Source organism: Dendrobates tinctorius, unplaced genomic scaffold (assembly GCF_039654945.1).
Source record: "Dendrobates tinctorius isolate UK_male_01 unplaced genomic scaffold, ASM3965494v1 ptg000060l, whole genome shotgun sequence".
NCBI classification, from domain to species: domain Eukaryota; kingdom Metazoa; phylum Chordata; class Amphibia; order Anura; family Dendrobatidae; genus Dendrobates; species Dendrobates tinctorius.
In genome coordinates, this window is record NW_027361728.1 from 64,781,398 (window position 1) to 64,799,107 (window position 17,710).

At 44.7% G+C, this 17,710-nt stretch overlaps 1 protein-coding gene across 1 annotated transcript in view; it reads left to right on the forward strand.

The window, feature by feature from the left end:
- The window catches only part of LOC141092820 (uncharacterized), a 31,069-nt gene extending 13,561 nt beyond the window's left edge, over positions 1–17,508 (forward strand). The window contains exons 8-18 of the mRNA XM_073579147.1: positions 714–764; positions 3,005–3,055; positions 4,997–5,050; positions 5,825–5,875; positions 7,311–7,397; positions 7,940–7,981; positions 8,198–8,263; positions 8,566–8,607; positions 8,882–8,943; positions 15,757–16,145; positions 17,408–17,508. Coding sequence (XP_073435248.1) covers positions 714–764; positions 3,005–3,055; positions 4,997–5,050; positions 5,825–5,875; positions 7,311–7,397; positions 7,940–7,981; positions 8,198–8,263; positions 8,566–8,607; positions 8,882–8,930 — 493 coding nt within the window. The 3' untranslated portion in view covers positions 8,931–8,943; positions 15,757–16,145; positions 17,408–17,508. The remainder of the gene's footprint in view (positions 1–713; positions 765–3,004; positions 3,056–4,996; positions 5,051–5,824; positions 5,876–7,310; positions 7,398–7,939; positions 7,982–8,197; positions 8,264–8,565; positions 8,608–8,881; positions 8,944–15,756; positions 16,146–17,407) is intronic.
- The last annotated feature ends 202 nt before the right edge of the window (positions 17,509–17,710 follow it).

The window sequence follows — 17,710 nt, forward strand, 5'->3', positions numbered from 1 at the left end:
TTCTGTGAATATCACAGATCGCGTATAGTTACCATGTGTGCGCATTCAAATGGACTCTCGCGTGTGCGTAGTATGCTTTGTCCAAATGTGGGCAAAGCATAAAATCATTATTGCGCATGAGCCAGCATATGCCATGGCTTTCTATGGCCCAGAAGTATACAGGTATACTTCTAGGCCATAGAACGCAATCGCTTTTGCCGACGCATGCGCAATATTGTTTTTCGGCTATTCCCACAGTTGGGCAAAGCATACTGCGCATACGCGAGAGGTCATTTGACTAAGCATGCGTGATAACTGTACGCGATCTGTGATATTCACAGAAAAGAATATGTACATCAAGCAGAGGAGGTGGAGTGGAAACGGAAAATAAGCCCCACCCATGGGACCGGATCTAGCATATTTACATACATCGCGTGAGGAATATAAACGGTATTTATGTATCTTTAGTGGGGAGTCAATGGATATCAAAAGTACTTGTACAATGCAAAGGTGACACTAAATTGAATGGTAGTTTTACATGAAATCCCAAAAAAGTGGTTATAGATTCCCTTTAAATGCTGGGAAATCATATTACAATCTGCAGTTACAGTGCGCTCTGCTCTGTTGCTGTTGAGAGCACACTGCTTTCTGCATATCACAGCTGATAACTTTTATCTCTAGGCTTCCTAAGTATCAATACTTTTAATCAGAATTTTTAAATTTTTTCATTTCAGCTGCTTTGATTCCAATGAAACGCTTGCATCGCTTAGTGAAGTGCCACTGCCGTAAGTAACTGGTGTAATTATGGTCCACAACTTTCAATGATTTAGTCCTCAGTACCTTTTAACTATGAGACATAGATGCAATCAGAGGTGTAACTTGCACTTCTTGGGCTTCAATAAAAATTATTCAACAGGGCTCCTCAGCTACTATAACCATTTGTAATAGTGATGAATATACTGTATATGTGGCAGATGAGGGTGTCCCAATGAATGTGAGAAGATCACACATGGCAGACTCGGAGGCCTCCAGTGAACTCCTAGCTGCAATGTCAATCAATCAGCACCCTACGATCGCTTTGCGTGAGGGCCGATCGCCATACAAAGAGTCAGTCGCCATTTTAAACCCCTTTTTAATACTGCTATCATACTTCACAGCAGCATTTAAAGGGTTAAACTGATGCAATCATGGCTAGCTGCAGTTGCATCAGATACTGTTTGATGCCACAGCTGGTTCAGGGGGGCAGACTTTACTCTTGAGCCCGCCCATACATAGATAGTGTGCCCTCAATAAGGGGTTAATCGGGACTCTTCATTCAGCATTTCCAACCCCAATCTTTATATAACCCTGTGTTATCTGGATGTCAAAGTAGATGATATATGATTTATATGACTTATTTTATTGTCCAATAGTGAGGAAGATGAGGAGGAACAGGAGGAAACATCTTGGGTGAGTGAGGATTGGAGTGTGATTGGGTAAGTGGAGAGTGTGACGCTAAATATATATTGGGGGATACATACAATATAGAACATTATATACTTATAGTTATGGCTCTTTCAGTCATTTGGTATAAAACATGGCTGCATATATGTCTATGTATATGCAATGATAACTGATGGAGGAGCCAAAAACAAAAGACCAGTGAGGTCAGATTCTTTGTTCATGAGCATTTCTGTTCCATCTACAAAGTTGTTCTCCATTTCTATCCCTCAATTCTATAAAATTCCTTTCAGGCGTGCGACATCTTTTATTTTTGTCTCTCTTTCTTTTTGATGATGCTTTCTTTGAAAATCCCAGTGCGAGCTGGGATACTTAGACAAAACATCATTAGGGGAGAAGCTTCGGTCATTTCCCCGGCCTCTGCACTATCCCTGAAATGAAACATTAGCAGTGTCCTTCATTTCAGGGGCTTGGCTGTTCACTGTGCAATGTGCACTGTGTGATGCGCGCAAAGACTGCGCTTTTTTGCCAAATCAGAAAAGTAGTAATGAGCAGGCAACAGATCAGAGCGCACTGTCAGTTCACTTTGTAAGATGAATACTTGGCTAGTAGAGAGGAGCACCAACCGCCCTCAAGTTAAGCTTTTAAAGAAAATCTGTCATGTTTTTGGAATATCATGTAAAAATATCATTCAATTTAGTGTCACTTATGCATTATACAATTACTTTTGATACCCCTTGACTCCCCATCAATGATACATAAATACCATTTTTATTCCTCCAGCGGTGTATGTAAATATGCTCAGTCTAGTCCGATGGGCAGGGTTTTTTGTCCATCTCCACCCCCTATACTCTGCTTGCTGTATGTATTCTTTTCTGTGAATATCAAAATTCGCTTAGAGTTACCACGTGTGCGCATTCAAATGACCTCTCGCGTGTGCGCCACATGCTTTGCCCAACTGTGGGCAAAGCATAAAATCATTGCGCATGCCCGGCATCCCCCATGGCTATCAATGGCCCGGAAGTACACAAGTATACAGGGATACTTCCAGGCCATATAACGCAATTGCATATGCCGACCCATGCGCAATACTAATTTTTGCTTGTGCCCACAGTTGGGCAAACCATACTGCGCATGTGTGGGAGACCATTTGAATGAGCACGCGTGGTAACTCTACGCGATCTGTGATATTTACAGAAAATACGTACAGCAAGCAGAGGAGGGGGAGTGGAGACGGACAATAAGCCCCACCCATCGGACCGGACCGAGCATATTTACATACATATATTCCGTTTTTATTCCTCCCGTGGTGTATCATTGGTGGGTAGTCAAGGGGTATCAAAATAATTGTATAATGCATACGTGACACTAAATTGAATGATATTTTTACATGATATCCTAAAAAAGTGGTGACAGATTCCCTTTAAATGCTGGGAAATCATCTTACAATCTGCAGTGACAGTGTGCTCTGGTCTGTTGCTGCTGAGAGAGCGCACTACTTTGTGCATATCACGGATGATAACTTTTATCTGTAGGCTTCCTAAGTATCAATTCTTTTAATCAGAACTTTATTTTTTCATTTCAGCTGCTTTGATTCCAATGAAACGCTTGCATCGCTTAATGAAGTGCCACTGCCGTAAGTAACCGGTGTAATCATGGTCCACAACTTTCAATGATTTAGTCCTCAGTATCTTTTAGCTATGAGACATAGATGCAATCAGAGGTGTAACTTGAACTTCTTGGGCTTCAATGCAAATTATGTAACAGGGCCCCTCAGTTACTATAACCATTTGTAATAGTGATGAATATATATGTGGCAGATGAGGGTGTCCCAATGCATGTGAGGAGATCACACATGGCAGACACGGAGGTCTCCAGTGAAATCCTAAATGCAATGTCAATCAATCAGCACCCTACGATCGCTTAGCGTAAGGGTCGATCGCCATACAAAGTGACAGTCGACGTTTTAAAGCCCTCTTTAATACTGCTATCAAACTTCACAGCAGCATTTAAAGGGCTAAACTGATGCAATCACGGCTAGCTCTAGTTGCATCAGACACTGTTGGATGCCAGAGGGGGTTCAGGGTGTAGACTTTACTCTTGAGCCCGCTCCATACAGAGATAGTGCGCCCTCAATTAGGGGTTAATCGGGACTCTTCATTCAGCATTTAAAAACCCCAATCTTTATATAACCCTGTGTTATTTGGATGTCAAAGTAAATGATATATGATTTGTATGACTTATTTTATGTGTCCAATAGTAAGGAAGATGAGAGTGAGGAGGAAACATCTTGGGAGAGTGAGAATTGGAGTGTGATTGGGTAGTGTGAAACTAAATATATATTGGGGGATATATACCTACAATATAGAACATTATATACTTATAGTTATGGCACTTTCAGTCATTTGGTAAAAAACATGGCTGCATATATGTCTATGAATATGCAATGATAACTGATGGAGGAGCCAAAATCAATAGACCAGTGAGGTCAGATCCTTTGTTCATGAGCATTTCTGTACCATCTACAAAGTTGTTCTCCATTTCTATCCCTCAATTCTATAAATTTCCTTTCAGGCTTGTGACATAATTTTTTTTCTTACTTACTTTTTGATGACACCTTGTTTGAAAATCCCAGTGCATGCTGGGATACTTAGACAAATCATCATTAGGGGAGAAGCTTTGGTCACGTCCCTTGCCTCTGCACTATCCCTGAAATGAAGCATTAGCTGTGACCTTCTATTTGGGGGTTTAACTATTCACTGTGCAATGTGCACTGTGTGCTGCGTGCAAAGACTGCGCATTCTCACCAGGTCAGATCAGTAGCAATGAGCCGGCAACAGATTAGAGAGCAGTGTCATTTCACCGTTTAAGATTAACACTTGGCTTGTGGAGAGGGGCACCAGCCACCCATAAGTTACGCCTTTAAATGCTGGGAAATTGTATTACACTGTGCAGTGACAGTGCACTCTGCTCTGTTGCCGGCAAGAGAACGTACTGCTTTGTGCACATCGCGGCTGATAACTTTTATCTGTAGGCTTCCTAAGTATCAATTCTTTTAATCAACAGGGCCCTTCAGCTACTATAACCATTTGTAATAGTGATGAATATATATGTGGCAGATGAGGGTGTCCCAATGCATGTGAGGAGATCACACATGGCAGAAACGGAGGTCTCCAGTAGACCCCTAGCTGCAATGTCAATCAATCAGCACCCTACGATCGCTTTGCGAAGCGGCTGATGGCCATACAAAGTGGCAGTCGCCGTTTTAAAGCCCTTTTTAATACTGCCATCATACTTCACAGCAGCAATTAAGTGGTTAAACTGATGCAATCACGGCTAGCTCCAATTGTATCAGGTACTGTGGGTGCCAGCTATGTAACAGAGCCATCACTGGTGGTTCAGGGGGCAGATTTTACTTTTGAGTCCGCCCCATACATAGATAGTGTGCCCTCAATAAGGGGTTAAGTGGGACTCTTCATTCAGCATATATTACCACAGTCTTTATATAACCCTGTGTTATCTGAATGTCAAAGTAGATTATATATGATTAACATGACTTATTTTATGTTTCCAATAGTGAGGAAGAACAGGAGGAAACATCTTGGGATAGTGAGGATTTGAGTTTCAGTATGTAAGTGGAGAGTGTGAGACTAAATATATATTGGGAGATATATACCTACAATATAGAACATTATATACTTATAGTTATGGCACTTTCAGTCATTTGGTATAAAACATGGCTGCATATATGTCTATGTATATGCAATGATAACTGATGGAGGAGCCAAAAACAAAAGACCAGTGAGGTCAGATCCTTTGTTCATGAGCATTTCTGTACCGTCTACAAAGATGTTCTCCTTTTCTATCCCTCAGTTCTCTAAAATTCCTTGCAGCCGTGCAACATCTTTTTTTCTTACTTCCTTTTTGATGACGCTTTGTTTGAAAATCCCAATGCATGCTGGGATACTAAGACATAACATCATCAGGGGGTAGAAGCTGCGGTCACTGCCCCGGCCTCTGCACTAGCCGTGAAATGAAGCATTAGCAGTGACCTCCATGTGAGGGGCTGGGCTATTTCTTGTGCAATGTGCACTGTGCTCTGCTCACAAAGACTGCGCTTTCTCGCCAGATCAGATCAGTAGTGCTGAGTCGGCAGCAAAGCAGAGCGCAATGTCAGTTCACCGTGTAAGATGAGTACCCGGCTTGCAGAGAGGAGAACCAGCCGCCCACAAGTTATGCCTTTAAATGCTGGCAAATCGTCTTACAATGTGCAGTGACAGTGCTCTCTGCTCTGTTGCCGGCGGGAGAGCGCACTGCTTTGTGCACATCACGGCTGATAACTTTTTATCTGTAGGCTTCCTAAGTATCAATTCTTGTAATCAGAACTTTCTTTTTTTCATTTCAGATGCTTCGGATCCTATGAAACAATTTCATCGGTTTCTGAAGAGCCATTGCCGTAAGTAACTGGTGTAATCATGGTCCACGACTTTCAATGTTTGTAGTTCTCAGCTACTTTTCACTATGAGACATAGATGCAGTCAGAGGTTTAACTTGAACTTCTTGGGCCCCAATGCAAAATATGTAATAGGGCCCCTCAGCTGCTATAACCATTTGTAATAGTGATGAATATATATGTGGCAGGTGAGGGTGTCACAATGCGACTGCTCGCTCTACACCCCCTATAGCTATATGTAAATGTCCATCTCAGATACCAGCAAACTATTTTTTTCCTAAGTAATCTATATAGTTATGCTCCTGAATGCTATCATATGTCATTGAATTTAAAGGGAATCTGTCATCCATTTTTAGTGATATCATGTAAAGATATCACCCATTTGTGCGTCGCATAAGGATTCTATTAGGATTTTTGATTCCCCCTGACCCTGCACCTTTGATGCATACAGTAAATACCTTTTTTATCTTGGTGGAGATGTATGTAAATCGCCGCCATCAGGTCCGATAGGCGTGGCTTATTCGCCGTCTCCCCCACCCCACCTCGGCTTGCTGAACGTAATCTTCATCTGTGAATATCACAGATAACGACTTCCGGGGCATAGACCACGCTGGAAAATACCGGCGCATGAGCAGTACCGATTATATGCTTCGCCCACAGTTGGGCAAAGCATACTGCGCAGGCGCCAGAGGCCTTTTCAATGTGCAAGCACGGAAAACAACGTTATCTGTGATATTCACAGATGAAGATTAAGTTCAGCAAGCCGAGGAGGGGGGGAGGCGAATAAGCCCCGCCCATTGGACCGGACGGCGGCGATTTACATACATCTCCACCAAGATAAAAAAAAGGTATTTATGTATCAAAGGTGCGGGGTCAGGGGGAATCAAAAATCCTTATAGAATCCTTATGGGACGCACAATTGGGTGATATCTTTACATGATATTACTAAAATGGGTGACAGATTCCCTTTAATAACGAGACACACTGTATACATGTTATCCATCAAGTAAGAACTTTCATCGCTGCATTTGCATTAATACTGGAAAAAAATGAATACGGTATATATTTTAGAATTAGTCTGACAAGCTAACGTTAAAAGAATTTCTAACACTTTTTCTGCTCAGAGAATTATCAAGTTTCAAGGGTTTATCTATTTGTTCATTTCATGCCTCTCTGTGTCGTAACACATTGGTTCCCATTACACAATTACTGCCCCGCACCCTTCACTTGTCTGTCTAAAGGGGTAAATATTTGTCAGAAAGGAGGTAATGAAGAGAATGTCAGAAAAGGAACAATATATGGATAGTTATGGCACTTTCAGTCACTTGGTATAAAACATGGCTGCATATACGTAATGATAACTGATGGAGGAGCCAAAAATAAAAGACGTATGAGGTCATTTCTGAGTTACTGAATATAGTCTATGTTATGTGTCCAGTAGTGAAGAAGAGGAGCAAGCAGTGGCCATGGATGCCATAGAGTTGGAGATGACAGAGGAAGACCACAGTGCAGAGACCACCAGACTGTAAGTAGAGAGATAGTGACATATACAGATATTATTGGCCCTATATGATTTTAGATATTTATTAGTAACTGATGAATGACTTGTTATCACTGGGCAGAGACTGAGGAGGATATAAAACATGGATGTACATATTGGGGGCTAGTGATTTTTGGGGTCCCCTACACCAGAGTTACAGTAAGCACAATTTTCTGAGCGCCTGGTCTTTTCTGATTATCGATGCCTGCTCCAATGTGGCCACGAGGCACTGAAAACAGACACCAGCCCCTCTATCTTCAACCTTGTTAGTCAAAGTGGCCATCCGGAATACTGTTTCCAGTGCTCACTGGCCAATTTGGGGAGGAAAGAAAAACGTGGATTTCTCTGGAATAAGACATCGGTTCGCAGACATCAATATATCATTTTATTCAGCTTTCCATGATCTGTATGGCCATATAGACGGCATAGGAGGGTTGATCCTACTGACAGATTCTCTTTAAGTCACTGCATTTACTTAGGACACACAAGTATCTCTGTTTCTAATGAAAACTTTATTTTTGTCACAGGCCAGAAGTAAAGACTGCGTGCGCCGACACAAAGCCGATCCCGTAAGTAATAAGAGCGATCGTGGCTGCATTTGCTCTAACGAGACCTTGGGCTTTAGATCGATGACGTCACATTGTGACATAAGCGCAGGACGTTACACAGGATAATATCGCTGTATATATCCTCAAAGACTGATCACAATATCCTCAAAGACTGATCACAATGATAGTGTGAACTGTCTGGGTCTCAATTTGTTTGCTTTGGATTTTTTTTTTCAGATGCAAACGTAAATGGTGGATACCAAAATGTTTCAGGAGGACGAACAGGACCCAGGTCAAAAACATGTAGGTACCTTAACCTCTTCCCACTTATGGACATGTCCTTATGTCCTAATTGCTGTTTTCTAGATGCAAAAGTATTCAATGATTCATCCCGGCAGGAGATCAGTCCCATGCAAATGCTTGTGAAACCGATATTTCTACAATGAGCTAATAATCAGTAATGACATCTATCCATCTATCTGTATCATGTAGAAATGTATAGGAAAGAGATTATGTTTATTGTCTGTGTCCTTATGGGACCAGGATTTTTCCCGATAATTATTTTACAAGGTATTTATTTGTGATCATTTCTTCTATTTCTCCAGCAGCAGAAGTGACAGCAGCAAAAAAGCGCGACGTCCACCAAAGTAAGGAAAAGCTTCCCCCATTGTTGTATGTGAAATGTTGTGACACTGAGGCTCCTGATATTAGGGGTATTAACATTTTGTGTCTTCCCTTTATATCTTTATGCTATATTGTATATTTTAATGGAAGAAGCTATTATATAAATGTCTATCCATACGCCCCATAGTGAAAGAAAAGCATTTCCCTTCTCAGTACTCTACGTCTAAACTCACTAACCCTCTCACCCTTTCTTCTCCCTTCTAAACACTATTCACCAATTTTTTCGCTTCCTCTTAGGGTCCTCAGACCATTTTTATGCTGCTTCGGGATCACAACAACAGATTAAAGAAAAAAAAAAGGTAACTATGGAGACTTGGGGTCAGAATGTGACAGTGAGACACAGGAGGGGGGAGAATGTGAGACACAAGGGCAGAATGTGAGACACAGGAGGGGGCAGAATGTGAGACACGGGGCAGAATGGACACGGGGGCAGAATGTGAGACATGGGGGCAGAATGTGACAGTGAGACAGGGGTCTCAAGGGGGCCCCAAAAATTTTGCCAGTATGGGGCCCCGAAATTCCTAGTGGCAGCCCTGTATAGGAGGGGAGGTCACATTGCGATATTCAATATCAGGAATGATCTAACTTTGTTGCTTGAGCTCCATATCTAGGAGTCCTGCCAGCTGCTGTAATAATATTTCTCCTGTTTCATCATCCCAACGTTGAGCCGAGTTTTCCCTTCTGGCTTATAAAGTGCCGATTACCGGTGGTGCGCATGTGCGGGACAGAAGGACAGGCTGCATCTCAAGCTGTATATAGAGCAGCGGCCCTTGTGGTCATGTGATGAGACTCCCTTCCGCGTAAGACTCCGGTCACATTGTCTGACGTCACACGCTGCATGACTTGTTCAGAGAGTTGAGCCTGATCCGAAACTCTAACCATAGCATACATCAATAAAGTCTGGCTCTTTATCTACGCACATATTTTTACTGCTCTATTAGCCAGTTTGTGCCGAAACAAGCACAAGCACCAGGGTTGGTGTCATGTCTGACGTAGGATAGTCCATGGGTATATAACATATACTGTATAGTTAGAGCTATTCAACTGCCTATTACTCCATGGTATTTCCATCATGCTCTGTGTCCACTTTCTTGCCTATACTGACTCAGATCTTTTGACATGCACTTATATCATGTTTCAGGTGATATTTATGTGCACTTTTGAGCTGTTTATATATTGAGTTACCTTTATAGCCTGGACCCCTACACAACCATTTATGTAATGCGTTGCCTCCTGCTGTGTGTCGTCATTCACTGCATGACTCACTTTTTAATTTGTTATGTATGTAACCTTTATGATCTACTAAATTATTATTTTTTTTCCATGGTACATGACGGCACCACGAGAGAGGGGATCCGCCCTACGAGGACAGGAAACCTTCAAGATAAAAGGGGCAGCTCCTCTCTCCGCATCAGTTGGTTTCCTGTCCTCGACAGGGAACCCTCAAGATGAAAGCCTCTTTGAAGATTCCGAAGAAGAGGATGCCTGGACCTGGGTCGGGTGATTAATGGCAGGCATGGGTTTGCTACACCCGACACCAGGTACCGGTAGTTGCCTCGGGGGCCATATATGCCTATGTCCCCCCTGAGCGAAGGCATGGCCACAGCCGGGCAGATGCCCAGGCGAAGCGGAGTACCTTGGCGGTGGACCCTCCAAGATGGCGGCATACAAAGCAGGTCCAGGAAGGCCACTTGTAGTGTTCCCTCCCTGTCGACGTACAGTGGCCATGCAGCCCAGGAGACACATTGGTGCCCGGGCAGAAGAGCTCCTCGGAGGCCACTGACAGTGACCCTCCCTGTCGAAGCCCAGACACCGGACCCCGCAGCGTACCTGCAGTCATAGATGTGATTCAAGCAGCTGATGTGGGGCTGTTCCAGGTCCATCGGCGGGTAAGGAGTGTCTGGGGGGCCCCGAAACAGGCGGCCCGGGTTCGTCTGGCCGCACCAGGAGGGGCGCGCGTTGGGAGCGCGCATGATGGCCGACGAACCGGAAGTGGTTGCGCGCGACCCGGAAGTGGAGCGGCGCGCACAGCACCGCGGGGCCTGGGAGAAGCAGGAAGTGTGCACGGTCCCGGGGGGGGCACGTAGAGGCAGGGGGCGCGCACGCATCCACATGGCAAGCGGACAGGTGCAAGGCAGGTAAAAAAAAAGGGTGCTATTTAGGATCGCCAGGAAAGGCGAGCAGGCGTCACAGCACCAATTTTGAGTGAGGTGACTACTTGCAGCCACAAGCAGCATAATGGAGAGCCTTTCGCCAGAGCATGTGCAACCGCGCCAGGAAGCAAAGGAGAGGCGGTCGTGCTCAGAGGAGAAAGCAAAGACACGCCGCAGCAGGAGTGAGAGCCACTCGGGCAGCGCATGGGCGGATCGTCACCGCAGGAAAGAGGGGTCCATAGTCTCGTTGGGAGACAGTGAAAGGACCAGCCAACCTCCAGATCCGGTACCCGTTCTATGAAGCGTCCGAGTGGTGAGTGAACTTCGAGAAAGTCCAGTAATCTAATGTCTGTTCTCTTTCTCTCTTTCTCCTCTCTTTCCTTCTCCTCCTCCTCTTATATACATTGACGGGGTGGAGTATAGGAGGTCCTAAATGTAGAGGGAAGTCAAAAAATAAAGAACGTGCTTTATGTAAAAGTCCCGTAGAAGCAGCCTGGAACAAAAAGTTATGCCAGGAGTGCATTAACAAGACCATAGCAGAGGAGACACCCTCATTTTCGGATAGTCTGAGGGCCATAATTCAGACAGAAGTTTCCAAGTCAGTAAGAGCATTACAAACTGTAGATACAGAGAGGAAAACTAGGAGATCAAGCCCCTCAGGGGTCTCTCAACAAGACTCTACAGGGTCAGAGGACGACTCAGATAAGTCACAGTATTCAGGAAGTAGCTCGGACGGGGAAGATACGTTTCCAGTAGAAACTACGGATGAACTCATTAAAGCAGTTAGATCTACCATGGGGCTAGTAGAAGAACGGACAAAAAAGACAGCCCAAGATCTCATGTTCAGCGGACTGCAAAAGAAAAAACGTAAGACCTTCCCTGTTAATGAGCAACTAAAAGCACTCATAAAACGCGAATGGGAAAATCCAGAAAGGAAGTCCCAGATAACGAATTCCCTGAAGAGGAGATACCCCTTTGAGGAAGAGGCATCCTCATCCTGGGATAGAGCCCCTAAAATTGATGTAGCGATACCAAAGGTCGCCAGAAAATCCTCCCTACCCTTTGAGGACTTAGGGTTTCTAAAAGAGCCGCTGGACCGAAAGGCGGACAATTGCCTTAAAGCAGCCTGGGAAACCTCGGCTGGCGCACTAAGACCCGCCATCGCAGCCACTTGTGTGGCTAGGTCCCTGAAGATATGGATAGACAACTTGGAGGATCAATTAGACCAAGGAGTTCCCAGAGAGACGATTCTGGAAGCATTACAGGCTATTAGAGCGGCGGCAGATTTTCTCGCAGAGGCGTCAGCAGATTCGGCCAGGCTAGCGTCAAAGTCAGCAGCCTTAACCAATGTAGGAAGGCGTGCGGTGTGGCTCAAATGCTGGCCGGGGGACACCCAGGCAAAAATGAAACTTTGCTCTCTACCATGTGAGGGAAATTTCTTATTCGGTCCGGCATTGGATGAAGTGTTGGAAAAAGCGAGTGATACCAAAAAGAATTTTCCGAAACAACCGTTTCAAGCCTTTCGGCGCTCCTTTCAGAGGGGCCGAAAATTTAGAAGGCAACAATTTAAAGATCGTGACAGAAATAATTCTGACAGGCGATACAGAGGAGGGAGAAGCTTCTATTTCAGTAAGCCCCCTAGAGAAGCCAAAAAACCCGCCCAGTGACGGTCCTTCTCTGGTGGGGGGAAGGCTCTCTCACTTCCTCCCAGCCTGGGAAAGGATCTCATCCAGCACCTGGATCCGACAGATAGTAGGGTCAGGTCTGGAGTTAAAATTCCACCACTGGCCACCACAGAAATTCATTCAAACTCCGGTACAATCATCCCAAGAAAGACAAAAGAGTTTGGAAGAGGAAGTATTATTGCTTATACAAAAACTCGTTCCAGAAGAAGAAAAGAAGGAAGGCTTTTACTCCCCCCATTTCTGATAAAGAAACCAGACGATTCCTGGAGGACGATTGTAAATTTGAAAGGCCTCAACAAGTATCTAGTAGTCCCATCATTCAAGATGGAGACGATAAGATCTACAGTGAAACTCCTTTTCCCTCGGTGTTACATGTCGGTCCTGGATCTCAAGGACGCTTACTATCATGTCCCGATCCGGCAGCAAGACCGCAAATATCTCAGGGTGGCAGTCCAGATAAACTCTCAGTGGCATCATTTTCAGTACAAGGCTCTGCCCTTTGGGGTAGCAACAGCCCCCCGGGTCTTCACGAAGTTAATTGCGGAGGTCACGGCACATCTCAGAGAAAAAGACGCTCTAGTAATACCATATCTGGACGACTTCTTGATAGTGGGGAAAGATTTCGCTCACTGTCAGGAACAAGTCAAGACAGTGATAGAGACTCTTCAGACTCTGGGTTGGCAACTGAACTTCAAAAAATCCAGGTTGGAGCCAACGATGGTCCAGAATTTTTTGGGCCTAACAATAGACTCGGTAATACAGGAGTGTCGCCTCCCAGAGGAGAAAGAAGAGAAAATCAAAAACCTAATCAGAACAACATTAGGAAAGCCAACAATGACTCTGAGGAAAGCCATGTCAGTGTTGGGGTCCCTAACCTCCTGCATACCAGCGGTAAAATGGGCCCAATTTCACACAAGGGAACTTCAGTGGTGTGTGTTACAAAGCGATCTGACGCTTCAGGGGCAGTTGGAACAAAAGCTCACCATCCCGGATCCTGTACTCCAGTCGCTAAAATGGTGGTTACAGATAGAGTCCGCTCCGAGGGGAGTACCCTGGACATATGCAGCCTCCAGAGTAGTCACGACAGATGCCAGTCCCTGGGGCTGGGGAGCCCATCTAGACACCCTGTGGCTCCAAGATCCTTGGGCTCGGGAGGAAAAAGATCTGTCCTCAAACGAGTGGGAGCTGCTAGCCATCGAAAGAGCGCTGGAAGGATTACTGACACACCTGAGAGGACATCATGTGAAAGTCCTATCGGACAATCGTACAGCAGTTGCATACGTAAACCATCAAGGGGGCACCCGTTCTCGGTCGTTAATGGGAATAGCAAAAAGAATCCTGACTCTGGCGGAACATCAGTTCCTCTCATTATCGGGCCTGCATATCCGGGGCGCGGACAACCTGAAAGCGGACTTTCTGAGCAGGAACCTCTTAAAGCAAGGAGAATGGTGCCTAAAAGAGTCCATTTTTCAACAAAAAAAAGGTGGGGAAAACCCATAATAGACCTCTTCGCCTCAAAAGCCAACAGAAAAGTTCAAAAATTCTGCTCCCTAAGACCAGCAGACATGCCACTGGCGGTAGACGCCTTCAGAATAAAATGGACATCAGGTCTCCTGTACGCATTCCCTCCGATATGCCTCATTCCATTAGTCCTGAAAAAGATCAGGGAGGACCAAGCCAGAGTAATTATGATAGCTCCCTTTTGGCCAAAAAGGCCGTGGTTCTATTGGCTGAGAGTGATGTCAGTGACAGACCCATGGGTGCTCCCAGAGGATCACGACCTCCTAACTCAGGGTCTCTTCAATCATCCTCCGAATTCCAGGCTGCATTTGACAGCCTGGAATTTGAAAGGTCACTATTAGAGAAGAAAGGTTTTTCAGCGAGATTGATTTCCACCCTAATCAGTAGCAGAAAGCCAGTGACTACAAAAATATATGGGAGAATATGGAGGAAATTTTTGTCCACCTCAGGCCCTATACAGGAGGGGGAAGTGCCTGTGAGGGCAGTGCTAGAATTCCTACAAAGGGGTTTAGACTTGGGCTTAGCGGTCAGCACCCTGAAAGTACACGTTTCAGCCCTGGCAGCATTATTTAACTATGACCTGGCAAGCGATGGATGGGTCGCCAGATTTATCCGGGCCTGTACTAGAGCTGACTCCGTCCCATCTCCTAAACCTCCTCCCTGGGATCTAAATTTAGTCCTATCATCACTAACGGAAAGTCCGTTTGAACCGATAAACGCAACATCAGATAAAGTGTTAACTTTAAAAACAGCCTTGTTAGTAGCGCTCACATCGGCACGTAGGGTTGGGGACTTACACGCACTATCAGCAGATCCACCATACACTCAGGTTATGGACGATAGAGTCGTGTTGAGATTAGATCCAGCATACCTCCCTAAGGTAGTGTCGAAATTCCACAGAGCTCAGGAAATAATCTTGCCATCCTTTTGTCCTAACCCCGGTAACAAAAAGGAAGAGAGATTACATTGCTTAGACGTTAGAAGATGTATCCTACAGTATTTAGAGGTGACAAAACCATGGAAGAAACAGAGGGCCTTATTTGTCTCGTATCAGGGAGCAAGGAAAGGCCTTAAAGCCTCTAAGCAAACTATAGCTAGATGGGTGAGAGAGGCCATCATACTAGCATATAGTAGTGCAGGCATGGCTGTTCCAGAGGGCCTAAAAGCCCACTCCACGAGGGCCATGGCAACATCCTGGGCGGAGAAAGCGGACGCCTCCATCGACCAAATCTGTAAGGCGGCCACTTGGTCCTCTCCATCTACCTTTTTCAGACATTACAGATTAGACCTATCTGCTACCTCTGATCTCACATTTGGGAGAAGAGTGTTACAGGCAGTGATCCCCCCCCTAAAGAGAATACAAATCTCTGTAACTCTCTCGTGGTGCCGTCATGTACCATGGAAAAACACGGGTATTACGTACCTGGTAATGTGTTTTTTTTTCATAAGACATGACGGCACCCTTATATTCCCGCCCTATTTGATCACGTCATTAGTTGGGTGTTTTTTGTTAGTATTATACACTCCTTGGTGTTGGAAATTTAGCAGTGTAAAATAGGTATTATTTATGTGTACACTAACCTGCGGAGTTCCTCTCGTGCTCTGTAAAACAACTGATGCGGAGAGAGGAGCCGCCCCTTTTATCTTGAAGGTTTCCTGTCCTCGTAGGGCGGATCCCCTCTCTCGTGGTGCCGTCATGTCTCATGAAAAAACACATTACCAGGTACGTAATACCCGTGTTTTTTACACAAAGTGCCACCACTCAAGATCTGGAAGTGACCCCTTCTGTACATCCCGACCACCAGCTGGCCTCCATTCAGGAGAAGGGGAGACGCAGGCACGGCGCTTCTTTGACCCACATTAAGAATGTGTCGGAGTGGGGCTGGGACTGCCAGCTGCTTCCTCCATTACGATGCTTGTCCCTGCACAGGAGTCCAGAGAATCGTTGACTGCATCAACCCATGGAGGCTCTGCTGATGAAGCAGACAGGTTGTTGAGGCACACTTCAAGCCATGGCGATTCTTCAGTAGGTCTTCTACGAAGATTGGCTGTCAGTTACCCCATGTATGAATACCATTTCTGAAGGAAGAAAGGATGGCAGACAAGCAGGAGCAGGGATCAAGCCATGAAGAAGTTCTCCAGGTACAGATACTCCTTCCGGTCCTTGCTAGCTTTTTATCCCCTTAACAGATGGTCAGATGAAAACCCTACTGCCCAATGATCCCATTATCACTTGGCAGCAGATTAATATTCCCCCCAGCAGTATCCTTGACACAGGTCATAACTTTGATGGAATCTAAGCCTGTTACCCATTAACCAATCTGCCCATATTAGGTGGAAAAAACAATCATTTGGGGCAGAAGATGTCTTTCAAAAATGATCTGTCATTAGCTTTCCTTTGGGATACTTATAATCTTATATGGATCTCTCTTTACTGGGAACATTTCTAAATACATCAATGAGCGATTAAAACTTGTGATGGAAAGTTCGCCCTCTTATCTACATGGCACAGCAGACTTGTTACCGAAGATGAATGTGTTATACACCGATGATGCCCTCATGCTTGTGAGGTGCATCGGGCACTTTAAGGCTGTGTGCACACGATGCAGATTTGCAGCGGATCCGCAGCGGATTTTACCGCACATATCCGCATTGTGATGTACAGTAGCCTTAAAATCAATGAAAAAAAAAAACCGCTGTGCAGACACTGCGGATTTTTCCGCGCGGTTTTCCAGCGGTACAAAATCCGCAGCATGTTACTACTTTTGTGCGGTTTTCCATCTCCCCTGTCACCAAATCTGCAGGGGGAAAGCCGCACAAAAACCGCAATAAAACCACAGGAAAAATGGAAGCAATCCGCAGGAAAAATGCAGGTCATTTGACCTGCGGATTTCTTCTATTCTGCGCGGAAAAATCCGCAGGGCTAAAAAATCCGTCTGCACTCAGCCTAATGGCTTGTATTCTGCATCTTATTTATTATCTATTGCCAACGTTAAACAAAATAAGGCAGAACTGGTTACTCAACACTTGGATCTTGTGCTCCCTCACTCTTTTTTTTGTATTTAATGTGCCTTTCTACCTACTACTTGGGAGCTCAGCTATGGGGGCTGTGGGAGTGAGACCCTTTACTGTCAGATCATCACTCATCAGTGGTATCATCTTTTGGGCATGCAGGATTCACTTTAGGACCTTTGAATGTGAGTTATACCCAGCGTCCAATAATCTGTGGTATCGCCAAACATCGGTCATATACACTTTGGTTCCTTCCTGTATTCACAAAGCTTGAGTTGACGATATGGAGAAAAATCACCCTGCCTGACATATGTATTGTTACTGAGATTAGTATAGACATGTCTTGGCAAGCGGACCTAACAATGCTTATTTTTTCCCTTCTTTTTTTATAGTCATCAGACACAAGATAGCAATGGACCATCATTGGAAGAGAACAAAAGAGCTGGACATTGTCATTTGAATATATGTCATCAATAAAAAAACTTATGTTTTATCACATGTATTATGTATCTGAGTTCAGTCCAAATATTTCATGATATTTTGGGTGAGATGGAAGGAAAGTGATGCTAGAAAATTGAATGAACACACATAGTTGTCATGATATTCAAACTTAGACAAAAACTGGTTAAAGAAGCAATATATTTCCTAATTAATTAAAGAAATGGCCGGAGTGAGCCTCCCGGCCCCCTGTAGGA